Source organism: Neophocaena asiaeorientalis, unplaced genomic scaffold (assembly GCF_003031525.2).
Source record: "Neophocaena asiaeorientalis asiaeorientalis breed wild unplaced genomic scaffold, Neophocaena_asiaeorientalis_V1.1 scaffold737, whole genome shotgun sequence".
Lineage (NCBI taxonomy): Eukaryota > Metazoa > Chordata > Mammalia > Artiodactyla > Phocoenidae > Neophocaena > Neophocaena asiaeorientalis.
This window is the reverse complement of record NW_020175012.1, coordinates 250,735-275,529: the sequence shown is the minus strand read 5'-3', so window position 1 is coordinate 275,529 and position 24,795 is coordinate 250,735. Positions and strand designations below refer to the sequence as shown.

The window sequence follows — 24,795 nt, the reverse complement described above, 5'->3', positions numbered from 1 at the left end:
GTTCAGAGAATGCTACTCAAAGTGTGGTCCCTGGATTAGCAGTGTCAGCAGATCCTGGTAATTTGTTAGAACTGAAAATTCTTGGGCACCTCCCCAGACCTGTACTGAGTCAGAAACTCTGGGAATGGGACCAGGCAGTCTGTGTTGTAATATCCTTTGCGGGAGACGGATGCACGCTCAGCTTTGTACAGGAGTAGAAGCAGATTGGGGGGGTGGGGGGTTAGGGGTTAGATTATGAAGCCTAGAGTTAGGTTAGGGAGTTGGGCTCTGTTTACAACCATCTGGTGACTGCCCATTGCAACTGGAATAAAATTAAACTTCTCATCATGACCCAGGAGGCATACGACGCCTCTGTCCCCCTCTTCCTCCTTCCTTCTTCCCTGCATTCACTACACTCCAGCCACTACACTCCAATGCCTGCCAAACTCTTTTTTTTTTTTTTTTGCGGTATGCGGGCCTCTCACTGCTGTGGCCTCTCCCGTGGCGGAGCGCAGGCTCCGGACGTGCAGGCTCAGCGGCCATGGCTCACGGGCCCAGCCGCTCTGCATGTGGGATCTTCCTGGACCGGGGCACGAACCCGTGTCCCCTGCATCGGCAGGCGGACTCTCAACCACTGCGCCACCAGGGAAGCCCCAAGCTCTTTCTTGTTCCTTCAACTTGGAATGTTCTTTCCTCTCCCTGATGGCTTCTTCCTCCTCATTATTTCGGTCTCGGCTCAGATGATGCCTCTTTGCAGATACACCTTCCCTGACCACCCCCATCATCCTCTCCTGAGACCCTATTTTTTTTTTTTAAAGCACTTCTCGCTATCGGAAATTATCCTACATTTCTTCCTTAACATGTTCACTGTCTGCCTTCCCCGACTAGAGCATAAGATCCTCGAGTTTGGGTCTTGGCCCCGTTCACCAGTCTATTTCCAGTGCTTAGAACAAAACCTGACACATAGTGAGTATCCAGTATTATTTTTGTATTCAGTAGATACTGGGATACTCTTAAGTGGTTCTGAATAGTGAAGCGACCCCCTCAACGTGGGGCCCTGGGGGAATCTCTTCTGGATTTATGTAGAGGGTTGGCGGAACAGCAAGACTCTGAAAGGAGGGACAGCTCTCAGGGACCAGAGTGGACTTGTGAAATGATGATGGTCTAAACCAGTGGTTCTCACCTGGGGGCAGTTTTCCTCTCCCCCGCCCCGGGACACCTGGCAGTATCTGGAGGCATGTCGGGTTGTCACAACTGGGGAGGGTGCTCCTGGCATTTAGTGGGTAGAGGCCATGGATGCTGCCAAACTTTGTACAATGCCCAGGCTAGCCCCCTCTAACGAAGAACTGCCACGCTGAAATGTCAGTAGTGCCGAGGTTGAGAAACCCTGCTCTAAACTAAGGTGGCAGTTGTGGGGATGGAGAGAAAAAAACAGGAGTGAATATTTTCTATTCCGCAGGGTAAGATTTTGTCGCCATCTGTGCCTACCGTTGTGACTTTAAATCTTTTTAGCAACAGACTCAGAAGACCCCAAGAACGGGAAATCCCTCTGGGGACGTGCACATGCTCCGTTTCTCCTCCCTCCTGTTTTTCACTGTCTCCCGCTCTGTCCTGCTAATCCTGTGTCTCTTTTTCCTCCCCTTTTCTTCCCCTCCTCCTCTTTCTTCTCTCGTTCCTCTTTCCTCTTGCCTTTTTCTTCTTCCTTTGTCCTGCTTTCTCTCCTTTCTCTCTCATTAAACTGCTCATTATAAAGATTTGAAGTTTACTGGGTTTATGGTCTCAGTCCTTAATTTTTAAAGTGGGTAATTGCTTGGTCTACGCTAAATTAAATTTACTAGCTTTTTGCTTCTGGGGCATATGGCATCAGAATGGGACTGCTTTTTATCTCTTGCAGGTTGGTGCTACTTCTTTTCCTTTGTCCTTCTACGCATTTTAAATATGCTGACAGCAGCCGCTGAGCATCTCTTTCAGCCCAAAACAGCTCATTAGGGAACTCAGCCAGTCAGTGTCAAGTTACCCAGAAAAACAAGACGTGGTCTGCTGGGTTCTGGTGTAGAACTTGAGCAGATTCCCCTCACCTTGGAGGGCTCCCCTCCCCATCCTGGGCTGCTCCTCTGGGCTCCAGGTGGCCAGGACCATTGTTCTTCCCTGAAGGGACCACCCCAACCCCCCACTGTCCCTCCACAAAGCCCAGCACACATGATTCCCTAGGGACACCCTGAGGTGCCCATGGATACCAGCTAACAAGTGAGTTAGTCTCCAAGTGAAATATGGTGCATGATATGGGTTTTTGAGGGAAGAGAGACCCAAGAGGTGTTGGTTTTGGTGAAGTGTCACAAAGGATGTTTAGACATGTGCAGATTATGAGGGAGGCAGGGTGATAGGGAGGTGCCAGCCTCAGGGAGGCTGAAGAGGCAGTGAGGCAGAGTTCCTACCTACATTCTAGATGTAGACTCCATGAGGACTTTGTCTCCCCAGCACATAGAACAATGACTGTCCTCCCCAATCAGAAACAGTCATTACAATGTGACCTAGAATTTTGACACATGTTCTTGGTATGAATCTCCTCCCTTCCACCTTAGGAAAACAACACAAAAGAGAAGATGACATTATCTGAATATTTTTCAAATAAATTGGTGAATGAGTATTAAGCAGAGCACTTCTCCCATGTGGGGCCCTAGCTTAGATGCTCTAACGCCAGGTCCTCCTGGATAAATTTCTCTATCCTGTTCTGACTGTTTCCCAGGGGGATGATGACGGTGAACGAGAAGATCCGTTACTTGTGCTTTGATCTCCTGGGAAAAGAGACAGATAACTCCAAGGTGGAAACAATCAAAGTAATGGCCCTTCAGATTTTTCTAGCCATATTCTTGCAAAGAACTCAAAGCAGTTCTTATCTGTCCTTATCTCTCACTTGCTTGGGTGGAAGAGAGATTAGCATCAACCAATGTGTCAGACTTCTAGCTCCCATCGTAATTGCCATTTGTGATTGGAGGTGACAAGCTTCTGCATTGTGGATTCAGGTAGGCACCACTCTCATTTATCACAGCTTTGGGTAAAATGTAGAGATGAGAACCCCTCAGTGGGATTACGGCTTAAGATCTCCCTCCCTAGAGTCAGGGAAGGGGCATGGAACAATGGTGACATCATGTGATGGAAATTGACAGGTGAGTCACAGACAGCATGGAGCAGTGGTGACAGAGGAGCATGGATTCTGTGGGTGGCACCTGGCAGCTGCCCAGCTGAGCTCACCTTTCAGAGTCTGCCCAGCACGTCGCTTGTGCTCTCTGCTCTCCTTCCCTGCCCCCCTTCCCTGCCCCCATCACCATCTCCCCAGCTAATCAGAGTCTTTAGAACAGGGGCCAGGGCTGCTTCATGCCTCTGTCTTGGGTTCTCAAATGCATCTACCCCACTAGTGCCTGGAGTCAGATAGGCGTTCAGTAAGGGCTCATCAAATTGAATCCCCCCCGCCCCGCCACTGTGAAGTTGACCTGGGCTCAGTCTCCTGTGGAGTAAAAGCAGACCTTGCCTGTCGTCCTTGTACAAGCTAGACCCGCTAAGTTTCTCAGCATCCCCCATCGCTCCCCAGCCCTCTGGCTTCAGTCCGCTCCATCCCATAACTTGGCCGGAAAGCTGTCACCAGCAGCTGTTACAGAAGACGAACGGGCAACTCCGGCCCGCTCTTTTGTCCCCCCGCCTGGCTGTGTGCAGAGAGAGAGCCTTGAGTGTGGCAGTGCGGGACACTGCCCTGCCACAGTCGTGCAACTGGTCCAGCCAGAACTGGCCAGGGGAACTGCCGCAGACCTGTGACCATGTGAACGCAAGGGGACTCTCCTTCCCCAAAGACAACCCAGAGGGAAGTGGCAAGATGCAGGGAGAGAAAGGAAGAGCTTGGGGTTAACTGGGAATATCAGTGGGGTGTGCAGAGACCTTACAGGGGCCTTTATTCGTACATTTTTTTCCGGGAGGTCATCTCCTTTCATTAACTATGGGAGTATGAAGGATTAAGGAATGGACCGGAAGGCAAATCGTGTTTGGAACGTGTGACGACTAACACACATGAGGATCGAGTCTTTTAACGAGTTTGACCGGATCTGTGCTGAGTGAGATGGAGGACACCGGCAAAGCGGAGACAGGGTTCCCAGCCCAGAGAGCAGTCGCGCGGTAGCAGGACGCAGCCCTCCGCACCACTGTGTGCACACCCCAGTGCCCATCATCCCTCGGATGCTTCCCCCTTGCCGCTCTGTGCTGCCTCCTCCACTCGGACACCCCCTCCTGACCTCCCTCCACATCCGTGTCAGCTTGACACGGAGCCCCAGTTCTGCTGAGATGTCGAGCCCATCACACAGCCCCCCTCCACTTGCTAGAACCCAAACCTGTCAGGCGCAGTGCTTCCCTTCCAGCCATCTCCAGAGGCAACTGCTCACTCAGAAGAGAGGCAGGTGTGATTACCTGCTCCCCCGCTACCATTGTCCCCCAGGACAAGCCTCCGCTCACCTAGTGCCTGCCTTTCTCATCTGTGGCTTTGGTTCCTGTCTCACAGCCTTCCTCTCATCCTACCTTGGCTCTCGCCCTGCTCATCTTCAGTGCCTGTGGATCCTTCCTTCTCGTGCCACTGCCTTGGGGATCCTCAACGTCCTCCCTTCCAGTGACCTTCTCCCTCTCCATGTCACTGTCTGAACCACACTCTGGATTGTGGCAACTCTTGGTCCTCTTCTGCCTCTAAAACCTTAATTTCAAAATCCCGCAGTCTGAAAACAGCATCCTCTGCCCCTAGCTCTTACCGTCTTGCTCTCAATGCTTTTCCATATGTTCACAATCCAAGTGCCCCACGTGTTCCTCAGCCCCTCTGGGCCAAACCATTTGGACACCTTTTTCTGGGTTTCACTGGCTTTCCCATCAAGGGGAAAGAACACGGCCCGTCACCCCACTAACGCTCCTGTAAGAGCCTTCAATTCCTTTGTCCCCTCGTCCTGCCCACCCACCTAATAACTCCTACTCTTGACACTTCTGATGTCTACCTGCCCTGCTCCTGTCCATGCCCCGAGGCCGCTCGCAGAAACACACCGACTTTCTTCATTTCAACTGGGCGCAGACAGAAATACATTTACATCTCAGAGCACCTATGCTAAGCTTTCACCTGAAACTACCCATCCCTTCTGTGTCACTCTGGCTCAGAAAGTGATTATCTTACCTCTTTTCAGAGGAAGTAGAAGCTCAAGCTCAGTCTCTCTCAACAACCCCGCCCCCCGAATCTATCTAAAGCTCCATCTATTAGAATTAGGTAGACTTGCGCTGTCCAATATGGTAGCCGCTGGCCACGGAGCCCGTGCGGTGCGGCTAGTCTGGATTGAGATGTGCTGTAAGTATAAAACACACCCTGGATTTCGAAGTTTTAGTATGAAATCAAGAATACAAAATATCTCAGTGATTTTTATATTTATTAGAATTTAAAATAGTAATATTTGGAATTTTTGGTTAAATGAAATATATTATTAAAATTAATTCCATGATTTCACCTGTTTCTTTTTACTTTTTCAACATGGTTACTGGAAAATTTAAAGCTGCATGTGTGGCTTGCATTATATTTCTATTGGATGGCACTGAGTTAGAATTTAGGCTGAGCTATTATAACAAGGAGACCTGAAAATGAAGTAGCTCAAAGATGGAAGGGTCTCGGAGGCAGGTGGTAGTCCAAGGCTGGCGGGGGGTGGTAGAGGCAGAAGCAGCATTGCCATCATGAACATGTCGTTTCCTCATGTTCCTGTTGTCACCGTTTGAGCCAGCAAGAAAGGGAAGGAGAGTCCAGGGCAAGATGGCCTGGATGTGCCACGGTTGCGTCCACTCATACTGACGGCTGGAATTCAGCTCTGGCCTCCCCCAGCTGCAGAGGACATTGGGAAATGAATCTGTAGTTACCAGGGGTCCAGGTAACACCAGGGTGTTCTGTTGTTAAAAGGGAGAAAAGGAGAGGGCACCAGGGGCACAGTGAGCACTGTCGGCCCCGCCTCCTTCCCCCTTCCCCGCTGTCCCCGCCCCCAGGCCAGGTGAACCTGTAACCTGTGCCTCAGACTCTTTGTTGACCAGCCTTTTTGCAGGACTTGCTTCAGAAAGTGGCCCCTTTCTTGACATCATCAGCTTCTCCCTCCCCTTCAGCTCCTTCTTCTGAGCCCCTCTCATGTGAATTAAAGACCCTTCCTTGGGCAATGTGATTCACTCCACCTCTTGCCCTGATCGCTCTCCTTTCTTGAAGACGAGCTGCTTGACTCCGGTCACTTCTCAGCTACTTCTCACCTGTGGCCACCTAAACACTGCCCCCACCTCTCCATGGGAACAGCTCTTGCTGGTATCGCCAGTGACCTCCTGATTGCCAGATCTCATAGAAAATTTTTAGTGTTTATTCTACTTGACGTCCATCCTCCTTCCCTCCCCCATCCCGACCACTCTGACGACTGTGTCTCTTGCATCAGCTTCTCTTCCTCCACACTCTCCTCAGAGGTTGAGTCCCTTGGCCCTAGCCCTGTCCCTCTCCTCTCCTTACTCTTCACCTTATGCCGAATCCAAATTGGCATCACCACCCTAACCCCGAGGTCTCCCAGGACTGTGTCTCCGGCCTGGACGGTTCTCGGGAAAGCCAGGCCAGCAACTTTGCTGCTCCACACCGTACCCCGAACTTAATGAATACTACCCCAAACTCATCATCCCTACCCTTCTCCAGAATCAAAAGAGAACAGCCTTCCTCTCCCCTTACTCTTCATCTGAGTCAGCGATGTCACCATCTAAATGATAAGTGAAGCCAGAGCCCTTCTTATCTCCTCCCAGCTGCCCCTCTTGATTCCACCTCCTGAATCTCGCTTGAATGTGCCCCACGTCTTTGACCCTCATCGTCCTGCCCCTCAGTACCTGCCTCATTTCTCTTTCCTGGGCTACTAACGTCACCCCCAAACTGATCTTCCCAGCTCCCATTTCATGAACTCTCGCCAATATATCTACTACTGATGTGAGAGTAATAACCCTAAAATGCAAAGATGACGTCATTGTCTGCGGAAAATCCTCCTGTTGTTTTCTCTCAATTCCCTGGCGTGACACACAAGGTCCTTCATGCTCAGGCTCCTGTCCTCCTGTCCAGCCTCCCCTGCCAGCGGCTCGAGCCCCTCATGCCAGCTGAACCAGTCAACCCAGGCTTCCTCATGCCTTTGGGGGCTCCCCACACGGGAACACACTTGGTTGCCCTGCCTCTCCAGGGAAACTCACGTGCCTCCTTCAAGGTTGCGTCTTCTGTGAACCTGGCACAGTGCCTGGTAGTTAGTAGGTCTCACCGTGTGTGTGTTGGAGAAATGTATGAGGCCTTCCCTAAAACTTCCCTCCATCACCTGGAAGAGGTTGGTTTTCCTTTATCTGTACTTCCTTAGACATCTGTGATTCTCTCTATGGAACCACTGACTTCATTATACAGTAACAGTCTGTCTCTCCCAGCACCCCTGCCAACTCCCAGGAGGGGCCAAAGGTTTGAGAGTCAAGGACCTGGTCTTAGTTGTCTGTGAGTCCCCGGCACAGTGAGCACCTGAGTGACTTATGGCTGGAGTGTAGTATGATTTTGTCAATCACATACCATATTGGGTTGTGGCCACTTGCGTTTATGGTCATATCTTATCCTTTTCTATATACCTAGTACCTTGCTTAAGATAGGCATTTAATAGGTGTTTGGTGAATTAATCAAGGGATGATTGAATGAATGGATGCATTACTTATATCAGTTACAAAGCACAGATTACGTGCTTAATGAATGATGCTGATAATACGCGCTTTGGGGGATTTGAAGAGGGCAAAACCAGCCGGGCTAGAGCAGTCCAGCGCTTGCCAGGGGCAGGGTGGGAGTGGGCAGCAGAGTGGGGCATCATTTAGGTAGGATTTAGATGTGGATAAAGAAAAGCTAAGAGCTTTCCAGGAAGAAGAGACCATCCGGAGAAAAGACTCAGGGCAGAGTGACAGCAAGGACTGCCTAGGTGTTAACTAGGTGGTCAAAGAATTTAGTAGAATGTGAGCCTGGAAAGGCAAGTGGGGACCAGATTGTGCAGGGGTTAGGGGCCAGGCAGGTGAATCTGCAGTGTGGAGTAGCTGGATGAGTGCAAGAGAGACTGGAGGCAGGTAACAGGTTAGGGGAATTGCAGGAGAGAGGCGGGGTGGCGGCAGTGGGGACAGAAAGAAAGCAGTGGATGGGAAGCAAATCCCTTAGCGGTCCTTAGTGACTGAGCAGGTAGAGTGGCTGAAGGATGGGGGTGTGCAAGACGGCTCTGACATGGATGATGTGTGGGACACTGCTGCTATTAATTGCAATGGGGAAGTCAGAGAGACCCCCCACCATTCTATGAAAAATAAAGGGTTACATTTGGGACATGGAGTTTGGAAGGGTCTCCAAGGGGATGTTTTCCTTTAGCAGCCAGAAACAGGAGCCTAATGTGTAGATGAAAAACCGAGCTTGGAGACAGAGATTCTGGGGTTATCTGCATAAAGCTGATAGTTGAGAATGAATCAATTCTTCAAGGGGAGAAAATGCACATGAAGAGAAAATGAACTGAAGACTAAATCCAGAGTGTGAGATCTGGGGAACACAGACAACTAGGGTTGTATAGAAGGGAAGGGAGCTGGGGAAGGGGGTTGGGGTGAAGGTGCGCAGAATGAAAATCAAAATAGTGTCATATCACGGATGGCAAAAGATGACGCCAAGAAGAAGGTTCCAGTCACAAATGCTTCAGAGAGCTTCAAAACTCTGAAAACCAAGGAAGGAGAGCCTTGGTGATTTCTGAGGGTGAATCCAGAGGTGGTGGAGGCTCGGGATAGAGAAGATGCAGAGAAATTGGAGGCAGTAGGTGTAGACCACAGAGTTTAAGATGCTTCATTTGCTGAAGGGGAGGGAGAGGGGACGGAGAAAGTAGTAAGGAGCCAGAGGAATAGTAATGTTTTTCTCATAAAAGCATGTTTTAAAAATTGAGGTAACAAAGAAGGTGTGGCACATATATACAATGGAATATTACTCAGCCATAAAAAGGAACAAAATTGAGTTGTTTGTAGTGAGGTGGATGGACCTAGAGTCTGTCATACAGAGTGAAGTAAGTCAGAAAGAGAAAAACAAATACCGTATGCTAACACATATATATGGAATTAAAAAGAAAAATGGTCATGAAGACCCTAGGGGCAGGACAGGAATAAAGACGCAGACGTAGAGAATGGACTTGAGGACACAGGGAGGGGGAAGGGGAAGCTGGGACGAAGTGAGAGAGTGACATGGACATATATACACTACCAAACGTAAAATAGATAGCTAGTGGGAAGCAGCCGCATAGCACAGGGAGATCAGCTCGCTGCTTTGTGACCACCTGGAGGGGTGGGCTAGGGAGGGTGGGAGGTAGACACAAGAGGGAGGAGATACAGGGATATACGTATATATATAGCTGATTCACTTAGTTATAAAGCAGAAACTAACACACCACTGTAAAGCAATTATACTCCAATAAAGATGTTAAAAAAAACTGAGGTATAACTTATAGACAATAAACTGCACGTATTTTCAAGTGTAAAATTTGATAAGTTTTGCCATGCGTACACCTGTAAATACCATTACCGCAACCAAGATAGAGAGTTTTTTCATCGCCCAAAAAGAGTGTCACGTTTTCATTCCTCAGCCTGCTCCTTCCTGCCCCAGCCCCAGCCCCAGGCAACTACTGATCTGCTTCCTGCACTACAGATTAGTTTGTATTTTCTAGAAATATATAAAAATGGAAACATACAGTATGTTGTCTTTGTTGTCTGGCTTCTTTCATTCTAGTATTTCATTGTATGGAGAGACCACAGTTTGTTTATTCATTCACCTGTTGATGGTTGTTTCCAGTCTTTGACTGCTCTGGATCGAGAAATTATAAACATTTGTCTACATATTTTTGTGTAGACACATGCTTTCTTTTCTTTTGGATACCTACCTGGGAGTGGAATGGCTGAATTATACAGTAGATGTATGTTGAACTTCTCAAGAAACTGACAGATGGTTTTCTGAGTGGTCAGACCCCATTTACAGCCCCATCAGTAGCATATGAGAGGTCCAGTTCCTCCTCACCGACTTGGTGTGGTTGAGCTTTTAAGTGTTAGCTATGCTAATGGGTTTCTGACAATATCGCATTAGGGTTTTACTTTGTATTTCCCCAATGATTAATGCTGTTGAGTGTGTGTCACAGATTACTTGCTGCCTATATAACCTCTTTGTTGAAGTGTCTGTTCAAATCTTTTGCCCATCTTTAAAAATTGGGTTGTTTGATTTCTTATTGTTGAGTCTTGAGAGCTCTTTGTATATTCTGGATACAAGTCTTTTTCAGGTATATGCTTTGCATGTAATATTTTCTCTCAGTCTGTGGCTTATCTTTTCATTCTACTAACAGTGTCTTTGAAGAGCAGATATTTAACATTTTGACGAAGTCCAGTTTGTCAATTTTTACTTTCATGTGTGTTGCTTCTGGTATCATCACATCTAAGAAATCTTTTTCTAACTCAAGGTCACAAAGATTTTCTTCTAGAAGTTTTATAATTCTAAGTCTATGATCCATTTTGCACTAATTTTTGTATATAGTGTGAGACAGAGTTTATTCTGTATATTGCATAAGACGGGGTTTGAAGTTTTTTTAAAACACATGGATATCTAGTTGTTGCAGCATCATTTGTTGAAAAGCCCATTTTTCTCACTGCACCTTTGTTGTCAAAGTTAGTTGTCCATATATGTGTGGATCAGAAGAGTAATTTTGATGGAAGAATAGAAGTCAGCATATAATTCCTCAAAAGCCAAAACAAATTTGGCTCTAACGCTGATAAAGTGTTATCAGGTGAGGCGCCAGGCACTGGGGACGGAAAAAATGAAAGCGTGAAAGTTAAAGACTAAACCGATTATTAGAGTATAAGATGCATGGGATTCTATGAATATACATAGTTGGGACACTTGATCAAGCTTCGTGTTCAGAGGAGGCTTCCGGAAGGAGGGGAGGTCTGAGCTGAGGATTCATTCTGAGTAGAAGTGGTGAGTGAGCAAAGGTGAGGACGCAGGGGGAGGAGATTGAGCTGAAGTATCCGGCACACGGCAGCAGTGTGTGTGTGTGTGTGTGTGTGTGCGCGCACCTTAGATGGTACTATAGGAGCTAGGTGGTTCAGTATTTCTAGAAGCTGGAGACAGATGAGCAGAGAAGCAGAATACAAGATTCAAAAGCTAGAGCCAGCTCTTGTCTGCCATATCAAGCAATTCATTTATTTGGAGATTGGAAGCTAAAAGCGAGGGTTTGTACCTTAAAGGGATCACTCTGGCAGCTGTGTGTAGGAGTGATTGTGGAGTGCTGGGTGGTGGTTAAAACTCTGGTGACACAACACTGTAAAACAACTGTACTTCAATAAAAACAAATAAATAAAAATCAAAACATTAAAAATTAAAAGTAAAAAGTGAGAGTTACGAGTTTGCAGTGAAATCGCTGAAATGAAAGGGCTGAACTAGAGCAGCAGTGTTGAGACCAGAGAGAAAGGAGTGATTTGAGAAATCTTGAGGAGGGAAGATCAGAAGCAACCAGGAGGTGAGGAATTGGGGTGAGGCCATGATGCCTGGGTAGCTGGTGCTGCGTTAACTAAACTCAGGAATATATCAGGGAGAATACAGGAGAGAAGAGGGTGGGTTTAGTCTGGGTTTTGCTAAATTTGGGATCCTCGTCAGACATTTGCATGGAGAGATCATCAGGCAGGTGGACATAAGTCAAGTACCCCCATGGAGGTGGCTGTGAGCGAGGTCATTTAGGAAGCCCCTGGGAGTGAGGTGAGAAGAGGGCTCTACACAGCCACTTGGGGTTCCCCGGTATTTAAAGGTCAGGCAGGAGAAGTGTACCTTGAGAGAATGGGCAGAGAAGCGGGAGGAAGGTCCCAGGGGTGTCGTGCCATGGAAGCCACAGAAGCTGAGGGTCCCAGGCACAAAAGAGCACCGGGGACCCTCAGATGCAAAGAGAACCCAGGAGGCGACCTGATGACATGGTCTAGTGGCTCATGGGCAGGACCAAGGCTGCCGTTGAGAGCTGGGTGATCTTGGGCAAGTTGCTTAACCGGCCTCTTTCTCAGTGTTCTCACCTATAAAATGGGACAGTAAGCTGTAGGGTTGTGTGAGGATTAAATGAGGTGATACACACGATGTTCTTTGAACAGCACATGGCAGATACAAACAGTCATGCCAGCTCGGGACATGATAAGACAAGGAATCAAACGTGTCCACCAGTTTTGCAAAAAAGGGCTATTGAAGGTTATTTGCCTTGCGAGTACAGTTTGAGTGGGTGGTGAGGACAGAGGGAGAGTCCAGGGTGGGATGAGGTAGCGTTAGAAAACGTTGATCCATCGCTGGAGAAGCCTGACCTGAGTTGCAGGTGGGGTAAAGGGAGGGCCGGAGGGACATGCTTGGTCCGTGTGGTCAGTGGAGGGTCCTGATGGGAGGGGAGGGCTCTGGCCATGTTTTAGTGGAGGGGAATGAGTGGGTCTGGGACAGACACTGAACATAAAGGAGAGCAGGGAGGCGTGGTGAGGCAGAGAGCCAGGCCTGGGGACCTCCTCTCACAGGACCCGCCTCATCTGAGCCCAGTGGAAAGAGGTCGGGGCACAAAGCTGAGGCAGTTCACCGAGAGTGGCCTCGGTTTAGCCAGCCTGTGGGCTGAGAGTGGGGAGGTGAGAGCGGGCAGTGGCTAGAGGTGAAGGTCCATGGTGTGGCCTGAATTGTACACCATTCCTCCCCACCCAGATTCATCTGTTAGCATCCCAACACCCAGGACCTCAGGATGTGACTGTATTTGGAAGTAGGGTCTCTAAAGACGTAATTAAGTTAAAGTGAGGTCGTATAAGTGGGACATAAGCGAACATGACCGATATCTTTCTAAGCAGAGGAGATTAGGACACAGACATGGCACAGTGGAAAGACCTTGTGAAGACACCAGGAGAAGACGGCCATCTGCAAGCCAAGGAGAGAGGCCTCAGAATAAAACCAAACCTGCCGACACCTTGGTCTTGAACCTTTAGCCTCCAGAACTGGGAGGAAATCAATTTCCGTTGTTTAAGCCACCCTGTCCATGGTGCTTTGTTATGGCAGCCCCAGCAAACAGATACTCTGTAATGTCAGAGGACAAGGATATGATGTGTGTTGCCCCCCAGGTGAGGGGGAGGGTGTGAGTTTGCGGTGGGAGCAGCCTGCCCAGTGGTGCGGTTGCCTCCAGCAAGATGACTGGGACCAACAGGGGTGAAACGAGGGACACTGGGAGGACACAGGTGAGTGAGATGCCCGATGAGTGATGGTGAGGGGCTGGGGCCCCAGGGAGCAAGCAGCCCGGGGCTTGGCTTGGGAGCAAAGCCAACGGATTCCCTGGAGGCTCACATCGCCTCCTCTTCTTGTTAGCACAGGGCTCTAACAGCTGTAGGCGCGTTATAGATACTGCCTATAAAGACTCTCCAGTAAAACCTCTTTATTCCTGCCCTTAAAGAGGTAAGAGTTATCGAAGTGCTTCGAAATCTTCAGCAGCGGGACTCTGGAAGGACCAAGGGATTAAGGAGGCTGATTTTCCATCTGAGGGGTCACTTATGGGCTGCTGAGAAATTGTGGAGGGAAGGCAAGCCCCATTCTGATGGACACAGGTGAGCAGAGAGCAGGAAAGCCCCAAACCTGGGAAGGAGGGGTCCGCCCAGGTCCTCTGCCCTGCAGGCCTGGGCATAGGAACTGTCCCCAGTCCACGCCTAGTCTAATGCCTACTGCACCAGGCACAGTGTCTGCTCCTGGCTGTAGGGCATGAGAATACAGTGGCCTTACATTATTTATTCACTCAATACCATTCATTAAGGGCTCAATGCGTATGTATCTGGGATTGCACAGTTGCAGAGATGAATAAGGCATGGCCCTCGTCCTCAGGGAGGCAGCTGTCTAGGGGAGAAAAGATGGACAAATGGGCATAATAAATAATAGAAAGTCAGAAGTGGTTACTGTCTGAGGACAAGTACAGAGAAGTTCCTGTGAGTGTTCTGAGAAGGGATAATTGATGTGGGACAGGGAATCTGGGGAGTTTCAAAGGAAGGAGGGATCGCTCTGGGCTTTTAGGGTACAAGCTAGATGAGGAAACTCACCTGGAAATGGAAAGGTAAATACCCCTCCAAGGCAGTGCGTGGAAATCCAAGGAGAGCACTGGCCTGGGGAGTCAGAGGAGACTTCTTGGAAGAGGTGGTCTGAGGTGGGCCTTGTAGGGAGAGGGGGAATAAGAGGCAGGGCCAGTGTCAGTAGAGGCATAGAGGAGGGAACATAACCTGTCAGCCCAGGTCCTAGCTCAGAGGAGCTGTCCCTAGCAGGATGGAAGGTGTGCCACAGGTAGAAAGGTGTGGAGGGCCTGATGCCATCCTGGAGGCTCGATTGGGACCAGCCCTTCAGACCACGGGGAGGCTTAAGGGGTCTGAGCGGGTCAGTGATCACACATCCTCCCCTGGGTGGTCATGGCCAGGACCACTAGGGGTGAGTAAGAAAGCACCCCAGTGGGCAGCCCCAGCCTGCCAGCCCTGGGGGAGGCGTCCTCTCCAGAGTAGACACAGGCGTGGGCCCAGAACATGGAGGGACGCTTGGGTGGAGGTGGGCAGAGTCAACAGGCCGCCCTTTCCTTGGCACGAGCCTTAGAACTCAGAGACGTCCCAGCAGAGGGTAAAGCACTTGGCTCATGGGGAGAAAAGCCAAGAGAAACGTGAGGGCTCGTGGCTCCCTGGGCGGGAAGGAGTCATGAGTCCATGTGGGTTTGAAGAGTCATTGCAGAGTCCCCATGGCTGGAAAGGGGGCAGACCCTGGTCCCTAAACACGTCTCCCCGTCTCAGCCTGGCCTTTGCTGTAGAGGCAGATCACCCCCGGCCCCGATCAGCCTCACTGTGGCTGCAGGTTGACTTGTCTGCAGGGGTGGAGGATGTGCCAGATGACGTGACTCCTCCTTAGGCAGCGGCTGGGGACTCAGCATCCTGGCCCAGCCCGACAGCCAGGCCTGGGGCTGAAGGTTAGGGGCAGCGGCCACACATTCAGTCCTGTGCCAGCTGCTCTCCTTCACCCCCGGGCCCCGCAGGTGAGAGCTGGACAGCAGGGATGCTGCTCCGTAATGCCTGCTGCGGACATGCTCCTCTGGTGTCCCTAGAAGGCCTGAGCCTGTACCTCATCCTTGCTGCCCCCAGCCCTGGAATCTGGCTCCTGTGGTCATCCTAATTATTCTGATCCCAGTATGCTTGATGCCAGCCAACCACCCAGCTGAGGCTGTTCCCAGCCAGAAATTAATTAGTGTCTAAAACCTAAAACCTAATGAAAAAGTGGTGCCCAGAATGGCACGGGGGCTGGCGAGGGAGGGAGGGCGGGACTGTGGATCTTAGTGAGTTGGTGAGCACCTGCCAGGTACCTCTGAAGGCAGAGTCCTGAGTGCTGAGCACCGAGGGGACCTCATGTGCCCCGTAGTGTATCATTCCCACATTCTCTCTTCCCTGCCATCCCCTCTCCCCACCCCCAGCCATGATCCCTCTGTCTCAAAGTGTGTCTGGTGACGCTCTGTGAGTTCACTGTGTGGTGTCACATGGCTGGCTGGCGTCCTGCATGTGAGGGTTTATATTAATTAGCACGTTGTCTTTGTCAGCTTGGGCTGTCATAGTAAAATACCACAGGCTGGGTGGCTTCAACAAGGGGCATTTATTTCTCAAGTTCTGGAGGCTAAAAGTCTGCTGTCAATGTGCTGCAGGGTCAGTTCCTGGTGACAGCCTGCTTCCTGCCTTGGGGGTAGAAGAAAGTGGGAGGGAACCTTCTCTGTTGTCTCTTCTAAGGATGCCAATCCCAAGCGATCAGAGCCCAACACTTATAACCTCATTTAACCTTAATTACCTCTTAAAGGTCCTATCTCTCTAAATGCACACATTAGAGCTTTAACAAAGGAATTTGGGGGGACATAATTCAGTCCACAGCACACACTGGTTTTTTTTTTAATTGAAGTCTAGTTGGTTTACAATGTTGTGTTAATTTCTGGTGTACAGCGAAGTGATTCAGTTTTATATATATTTATTTCCATTATGGTTTATTACAAGATAGTAAATATAGTTCACCGTGCTATACATACAGTAGGACCTTGTAGTTTACCTATTTTATAGAAAGTCATTTGTATCTGCTAATCCCAAACTTCCAATTTATCCCTCCCCACTTTGGGAGGTGATTGAGTTTAGGAGAGGTCCTGAAGGTGAGACCCCAGTGCCCTTTTCAAAGTGAGCAGAGAGCTTGATCTCCCTCTCTCTGCCGTGTGAGGACATCGGGAGAAGACAGCCATCTGCAAACCAGGAGGCAGGACCTCCCTGGAACCCAATTATGCTGGCACCCTGATCTCCTATTCCCCAGCCTCCAGAACCGTGAGAAATAAATACCACCCACTCTATGGAGTTTTCTTTTTTTTTTTCTTTTTGTGGTACGCGGGCCTCTCACCGTTGTGGCCTCTCCCGTTGCAGAGCACAGGCTCTGGACGCGCAGGCTCAGCGGCCATGGCTCACGGGCCCAGCCGCTCCGCGGCATGTGGGATCTTCCCGGACCGGGGCACGAACCCGTGTCCCCTGCATTGGCAGGCAGACTCTCAACCACCGCGCCACCAGGGAAGCCCCTATGGTGTTTTCTTATAGCAGTGTGAGCTAAGACACACCTACCTAGCCTACTCCCTTCTCAGCAGCAAACCCCTGGGAAGATGAATTTCATTAGAAGGAATATGACCTGTGGTTAAGAATGCAGGGTCCATATGAAACTGACCTGGGATCCCCTCCCTCCTCTACACTCACCAGCCCTGTGAACGACGGCGGGCCACTTGACCTCTGTGACCTCTGTTTTCTCATCTCCAAGTGAGGATGACACAGATAACACTCTTATCTCACAGAGTTGTTGCAGACAGTAAGTGAGACTAGGTAAGTCCACTAGCACTTACCCTGACGTTGTCACTGGATAAATGTGTACCTATTAATGTGAGGCTAGTATCCCATGGACCCGGTGCCTCTTTCCTGTGACTCATGCAGGATGGCACTGCCAACTCCTGACACTTTAGATGTCTCTTTTCTATGCTCCAGGGCTGGGTTAATGGTTTCTATTATATCTTTAAGAGTGAAACTTTTCTTTTCCCCACGACGTGTATTTTGGAGAACTCCGATATCTAAAACTGATGGATGTGGAGTTGTGCTGGTTGAAATTGGTGTGGGGCTAGAGACCTCCCTTCAGCCTTCCCCTCTGCTTCTTGAAGGAACCCAGGGGCCCTCCAGGGAACACCATTTGAGAATCGCTCCTCTGGGCTGCCCCACTTTCCTTCTATTCCCAAAGTCTTCCTTTCCTGGGACAGCACAGTGTAATTGTTCATATTTCTGCTTCCTAAGTAATAATCTCATTCTGGTCTTGCTTCCCTAAGGTGACCTGGGTAGGAATTTTAGGTGTCTCTGGGCTCTTCAGTCATACATTTACCAGTCCTTTGTCCATTCCCTCAGGGGGCTAATCCTATCAGGTGTGCATGGACTTTGCTACTTAACTCACAGAAGCCTACTTTATCGCCTAGTTCTTGGGATGTACCTCTGTGGCCCCATGTATGGCCAACCCGTGTAAATGAAATCTAATTTCTATTGTTCAGTAAGGCTATGCCTATAAATAAATCCACAAATCAGAAAAAAAGTGCTTTGTCATATTCTGTGTCCTGGTTTTGGTTTGGAAAATGGGTCACAGGAGATATGGGAACCTTATACAGAAAAGATGGCATAGAAACTGGGTCTCTGTCCACACCAGCCACAGAGATTCAAGGGCCACGTGCCAGTGAAATCTATTTGGTCTGATTCTCTGTGCTGCTCTTCTGCGGCTTCAAGCTCTGCAAGATAAGCTTGATCTTTATTTTTGTAGCAGCTTTATTGAGATATAATTCATAGAACACACAATTCACCCATTTAAAGTATACAATTCTGCGTTTTTTAGTATACTCACAGAGTTGTACAGCCATCTCCACGATCAATTTTAGGACATTTTTGTCATCCCCCCAAAAACACTATGGGCATTAGTGGTCACTCTCCATTTCTCCCCAGCTTCCTCACTCACCACCACTGCCACTGGGCAACATGGGCAACAGCTGATCTACTTTCTGTCTCTATTTGCCTATTCCGGACATTTCATATAAATGGTATCTTTCAACACATGACCTTTTGTGTCTGGCTTCTTCAACTGAGCATAATGTTTTCAAGGTTCATCCACGTTGTGGCATACATCAGTACTTTATTCCGTTTTGTGTTTGAGTAATATTCCATTGAATAGATATACTACATTTTTGTTCATCCACTCATCAGTAGACGGACATTTGGGTTTTCCCACTTTTTGGCTATTATGAATAACGCTGCTTGGAACATTTGTATACAAGGTTTTTTTTAATTATTTAGACAGAGTAACTGTATTTTTAGGACATATTTTATTTTTAGTTTTTTAATTTGAAGTATAGTTGATTTACAATATAGTGTCAGTTTCAAGCATACAGCATAGCGCTTCTGTTATATATATATATATTCTTTTTCAGATTCTTTTCCCTTATAGGTTATTACAAACTAATGAGTATAGCTCTCTGTGCTATACAGGAGCTCCTTGTTGGTTATCTATTTTATATATAGCAGTGTGTATATGTTAATCCCAACCTCCTAATTTATCCCTTCACCCACACTGCTGTGTACAAGTTTTTGTGCAGAGATTTCCAATTGTGTAACTTCCTCTACCAAGAGAACGAATGGTATCAATGGCTAGATTTACTGAGTGTGTGCTGTGCACGAGATGCTGCGCTGAGCGCTTCACACGCATTATCCGTGTCATCTTCACTGGAGCCCAAAGGAGAGGCTCTCTCCCCATTTTACAAGTGAGGAGACAGAGGCCCCATAGCTAAGACGGGGCGGGGCCGGGATTTGAACTCAGGTTAACACGTATCCTTAATACTGCTTCCAGAAGTTGGGCAGCTATTGGTACCACACCACTCCAGCCATTCACACTGATTGTCACACTGATTAAATTTTGAGGGTGTGCCACTTATATACATTGTCTTACTGAATTCTCACACCAGCCCCATGAGGTTGTCTTATTCTTCCCCATGTTCAGTGAGGACAGAAGTTCATAGAAACTATGTAGCTTACTAGGTGACATGTGTCATCGGTGGACAACAGGCATTCAGCAGGGCCCTGTAGCGGGTCCTGATACCACAGGTCTCCCTCTCAAACCTGGCCTTCTTCAACCCTAGATCACCTCAAGGAGAGTTTCTCATATGCCCAGAATACCATTTTCAAAGGACTGCTGCCATCTCCCTCCCTTTGCACACGTGTGCCCATGTGTGCAGGTAAACCTAGATCCAAGGGTATCGCTATGCCTGAGCCTGGGGACCTCTTCCAGGTAGGGCCCCTGGTGGCCTGCCGTGGCATTACAGTGTCCCTGAGGTGACTAGCCACACTAGAGTTCACCGCCACACCTGGCTACAGACCTAGACCCTTAGCATGCAGGGGACTTGCTTTGGGGACAGTTCTGAGGATGGCAGGGCGGAGGTGGAAGGCGGCACGGGGGGGGAGACTGGAGTAGGAGGACGCGTAACGGTAGAGGGTACCAACTGTGTCCATGTGGTTGCCTGCCCACAGCTGCTATCCTGGATGACCCCATGGAGTGCAGCAGAGGGGAGCGGCTGTCTATCACCCTGGCCAAGAACCGCATCAACCGTGCTCCCGAGAGGCTGGGCAAGGCCAAGGTCGAAGTGGACATCTTTGAGCTTCTCAGAGACAGCGAGTACGAGACTGCAGAAACCAGTACGTAGCATGGGCAGGGCTGCCCTCTGCTTCCCTTGCTGGCAGAGGAGGGGCTGGTGGTGTGAACCGCACCCATTGCCAGGCCTGTGATGTAGATATTCCCAAGAGAGGAAGAGAAACATGCACCAGGAAGCCCTATAGGGCTTAGTCGAGACAAGATCCCAGGTTTTGTTGCAAATCACGTGTGGAGTAGAATTAAGACAGGGAATTCATTCGTTCCTTCATTTACCCACTCATTCATTCCTTCATATATTGATTCATTCATCTCCTGGACATTTTGTACACAGATCCCTGAATGAAACCTTGTATGGGATTAAGAAAGGAGAGATTCCGCCAGCCCCAGGGAAGCATAGCCATGGCACATCTGTTTCCTGTCTTGCTTTCTTTTGCTGAGGGCAGTGTCGTGGGAAGAAGCTGAGACTTGGGCTGGACGTCAGCCACTCACTCTGTGGGTAACCTTGGACAAGTCAGTGATTCTGTTTAACCTCAGTTTCTTCACCTGTAAAATGGGAACCCTAAGGTCTACTTTGCAAATCTTGCAAGTCATTGTGAGATTTAAATGACTTGCAATATAGGGAAATCCTCTGTGAGCTGGAGTGCTTTACGTTCACACTCACTTGGTCGCTCCAGTCACACCTACGGAGCCCCTCCCATGTGCTGGGCACTGCTTTTAATTCTCCCAACAACCAGAGAGTTAAGTGTTATTATTCCCACTTTACCAAAGAAACTGAGGCTCAAAGACATTGGATAACCCCAGAGCTAGTCAATGGCTGAGCAAGTCCTGGACCCTGAACTTGCATCACGACCCTGCACGTCTAGTGTCCCATCCACTCCACCTCCCCTGCACTTCTCTGGTGTGTGGCTGGTATTACTTTGATGACTTTACAGGATGAGCTTCCAGGTTAGTGGGGTGGTGGCTTGTAGCTAAGCTGGAAATGAACAACTCCAGTTCAGAGGGAAAGAGCGGGAGACCCTCAGCCCAGAGAGATGATGGCCTCCATTCCCTAAGGCTCTGGAGTCCCATCTCCTCCCTTTCTAGCCCATTTCAACCTTTAATGACACTCAGTGGCAAAACCAAACCAAACTAAAGAACAACTCGCTCAAATATACATGTCAGACATCTGGTCGTCTGCATGCTCTCGTCTGGGTTATTAATATTGCAAGAGAAGAAACACATTTACACTGGCTTAAGTACAATTCGTAGGATATTGTATGGATCCAAAGAGAGCAGGACGGGAGGAAGGCAGTGGCTCTCTGTCTGTCCCACAGCGTCTTTAGTGCTCTTGTTGTATTGGATCCATGCTCTTCCCTCTCTGCTACTTTGGTTTCCCTGGTTTATTCATCATGTCCCGTAATGGCCATCCAGGCCCAGCTGACAATTTGTTTATCCATTCAGGAAACTTTTATAGAGCATTTGCTCTATTTCAGGCCTGACTCAGGATATCATGCATTGGGAGCAATGCAGAAAACAAGAGAGACACAGTCCCTGCCCTCAGGTGGCTTACAGTCTCTCTTCAGTGTGCAGCTTCCCTCAGTGCCTCTTGGTTTGGAGACAAGGTAGAGGATCTGGTTGGTCCTGTCTCACAAGCCACAGGCATTGACCAGATGACCTAAGAGCTACCCTTGGGGAGAAAGTCCACTCCGAAAGACTGAGGGTGGATTTCTATCACACAAAACAGGGTTGTTGAGGCCAGCAGGATCTATGGACACAGATTCCTTCAGAAGAAGGCATGGTGGAAACGGTACCTGGAATTGTCATTCATTTATTCACTTGGTCAGTCAATAAATATTTAGTGAGTGCCTGCTGTACTCTATGCTAGGCAATGGGGATTCAGCAGGGCACAGGTAGAAATCCTAGTTGTCATAGAGGTTAAATTCGAGTCCAACAAAAGGAAGATTCAGATTTCTCAGGATCTTCAAAATGAAAGCAGAAATACCAGCAGTGAATTCTCATGAATCTCCTGGTCCTGTCTGTATTGTAGTGTTTCTTTTTTGTCCATGAGGGCAGGTCGCAGACAGGGGGCCAGATGGCTAAATAGTTCTGTAGCCTATTCTTTGAAAAACCAGCTTCCCCTTCTTCTTCTTTGGTTCCTCAGGGTTTCCTTCGCAGAACAGAAAGCATGGATTGCCCACTGAGGATGGGGGTCATTAGCAGATGTAAATTTCTTCTCCCAATGACCCAGGCTTAGTGGAGTCAATACATCTAAAATATTAAGCTGGATGAATCAGGGGAAGAAAGGAAACTGATATCTTTATTCCACATTACAGAGCTTTGGAGCATCTTTCTAAGGCCCCTCTTTTAGGCACCAAGTATTTTACTAACACGTGGCCCTTGGTTCAGCTTTTACATGTCACTGTGTTTGAGGCACGATGAGCATTTGTTAGAAAAGAGGGCTTTTGGATCTTTCTACCCCAAAGGCTTTTCATCTAACGCCTGAGCTGCTCTCCCACAGTGGATTTTAAACACCACCCAGATAGTTCATAGAAAGCTTCCAGCCCCGCCTGCTCTTTCCCTCCCACAATAAGGGGGAGAGTGGGTGGTGGGTTACCGCGTTTAGCTGAAGCGGGATGGGGCGGGACTGGGGGGGGTCAGTGGCGGGATGGGGGAAGGAGGTTAAAAGGAGGCAGGATCCCCAGATGAAGGAGGAACGACATCTCTGCGATCCCTATGTTGGGGAGACTGTGGTATAAAGAGTAGGAACATGGATTTTAGGATCAGACCGACCAGGTTTCAATCCTGGCTCTGCTGTTTACTAGCTGTGTGACAGTGGACAGGCTGCTGAACCATTTCGTGCCTCCGTTTCCTCATTTGTAAAATGAGGTGATGGTAATAACACCTCCTAGGGTCATTCGGAGCAGGACACGAGACAGTGCAGGTGAGTTCCTTAGCACCGCGCACGTACCAGGTAGTTAGTAAGTGGCAGCTATGGATTTCGTTGTTGGCTTTATTCTCTCACCACCACCGCCTCCCCACCTTGGAGCTGGCTTCCTCCCCCTCTTACCATCATGTCTCTCTCCCTGTCCCAGAGTTCAGCCATCCCTACCTGGCAGCACCATCTACCTCCCGGACTCCTCTCACACCGCCTGTCTTAATGTCAGGTGCCTCGTGGGGCCTCGATCATAATTGGATATTCCCCTCTCTTCCCCGTTTTCTGGGTTGATGCATCCGACAGCACCGAGCCTTTGTGTGCCTCCCAGAGCCAGCTACTGCTCCAGCTCATGGTGGCTGGGTCTTCCCTGGGCTGGTGGCCTGGGGTTGATTTGCACTGTTAATGTAAAACTACTTGAGTGGCTCTGGGGCCCTGACGAATGCCCCCAACCTCACACCTGTCACCCGGTGCCCCGAGACTCCACTTCAAGGGGATAAAAGCGATCCTAGTGATGACATCCTTGGTTGCGGAAAGCAGAGGCTCTGATCTAAATGGAGGTGGTAGCAATCCTACAGGGAACTCTTGTGCCCACTCTTGGCAATAGGGCAATAGGTGAGTTTCAAAAACTCTGCACAAATAATGAGTCACATTTGGGACGGGCGTGTCATTCAAGGGAAACAATGGCAATTTCAGAATCAAAGAGGATGAAGTGTAAAACTAAAGATGCTGGAGTTCAACTATCTCATTTGATAGTTGAAAGCAAGGCTGGGAGATGGAAAGTATCACACGGGGTGTTAATAACGACCTGGACACTGGAAAGATACAAGTAGCAAACCACCCCGCTTTTATCTGGTTCACATAGATTTTCATATAGTGGGTTTATTTAAAGTGAGGGTCACCCGTAAAGCTTCCTCAGACCCTTGTCCAATCCCTTCTACCTCTTTGCCTGGTCACCATCATTGCCTCAGGCTTCTTGATGTTTGACTTCCCAGCTCCCTCTGCGCAGCCCACAGGTCTGAAATAAGAGGGCTGGACAAGACCTATCAGGTCACCTCCCCGCATGGCCATCCCTTCCCTCCTGGCTCAAGTATCTTATCTCCATCTCTGCCTTTCTCGTGCAGCAAGCTCCCACAGCATCGCCCTCCTCTGTTCCTATAGATCCCTGTGTCTCCTACAGCGAACGTATTAGAGCTAAACTAAGTGCCACCCCCTCCCTTATCACCCAGACACCCTGAGGCACCATCCCTGCTGCTGCCAGAGCCAGTCTGAAGTTTAATTTACTGCAGAGCTAGAAGCAGGAGCCTCCCTGTCAGCCCCTCACCTCTGCCCTGGTTTGTCTCTATGAGGACAAGCGTGCTATCAGCTGTCCACACTGTTTCCCCTGGAAACCCAGAGGCTCACTGGTTCTCGGGCCCCGTGAGGCCCCAGTGCCTGGAAATGGGCACAGAGAGTGAGGTTCCAGCCGCCCCTCCTGCACAGGATCCCGAGCTTCTCGAAGGCTCTGTGGGCACGACCTCCGCTGATTCAGGGCTGCTTCTAGTGAGTAAAGGCTAACATCCCTCCATCAGCTCAATAGAATGACTCCAAGTCAGCATGAGGGAAAATGGTGAGAAGCCAGAGGAGAAAGTCATCGGAATAGTGATGAGTCATTCAACACGCATTCCCCGCCTCCCTTTCCCACCTCACGTACGCATAACAGGGACGCAGAAATGCATTGAATTACAGTGGTTAGAAATGGCCTGGCCCAACCTCCTCATTTTACAGATGGGGAAACTGAGGCTCACAGTCTTTCCCAGGAGGCGGTGAGACCACACATCTGAAAAGTGACATAAATCTCAGTAGCTCTGCTGTGGGCTTGCCAGGGAGTGGCTCAGACAAGGGCAGAATGAGGTCAGAAATAGGTCATAGGTGTAGCTAGGCGGTCAGGTAAGGCCGCTGGGCCAGAACTTGGAATGTTTGACAGGTGAGGGCATCCACGCAGAAGCCTTAATAGCATGCTTGAGGAAGGAAAAAAACCGGAAACCTTGGGGCACAATGACAGCTGGGTGTGGCTAAAACAGGGAGCGTCTGC

The 24,795-nt window shown here is 49.1% G+C and overlaps 1 protein-coding gene across 1 annotated transcript in view; it reads left to right on the top strand.

The window, feature by feature from the left end:
- Window positions 1-24,795, top strand: part of GRIK4 (glutamate ionotropic receptor kainate type subunit 4) — a 304,530-nt gene that overhangs the window by 112,274 nt on the left and 167,461 nt on the right. The window contains exon 2 of the mRNA XM_024761910.1: window positions 19,690-19,854. Within this exon, the coding sequence (XP_024617678.1) occupies window positions 19,690-19,854 (165 nt within the window). The remainder of the gene's footprint in view (window positions 1-19,689; window positions 19,855-24,795) is intronic.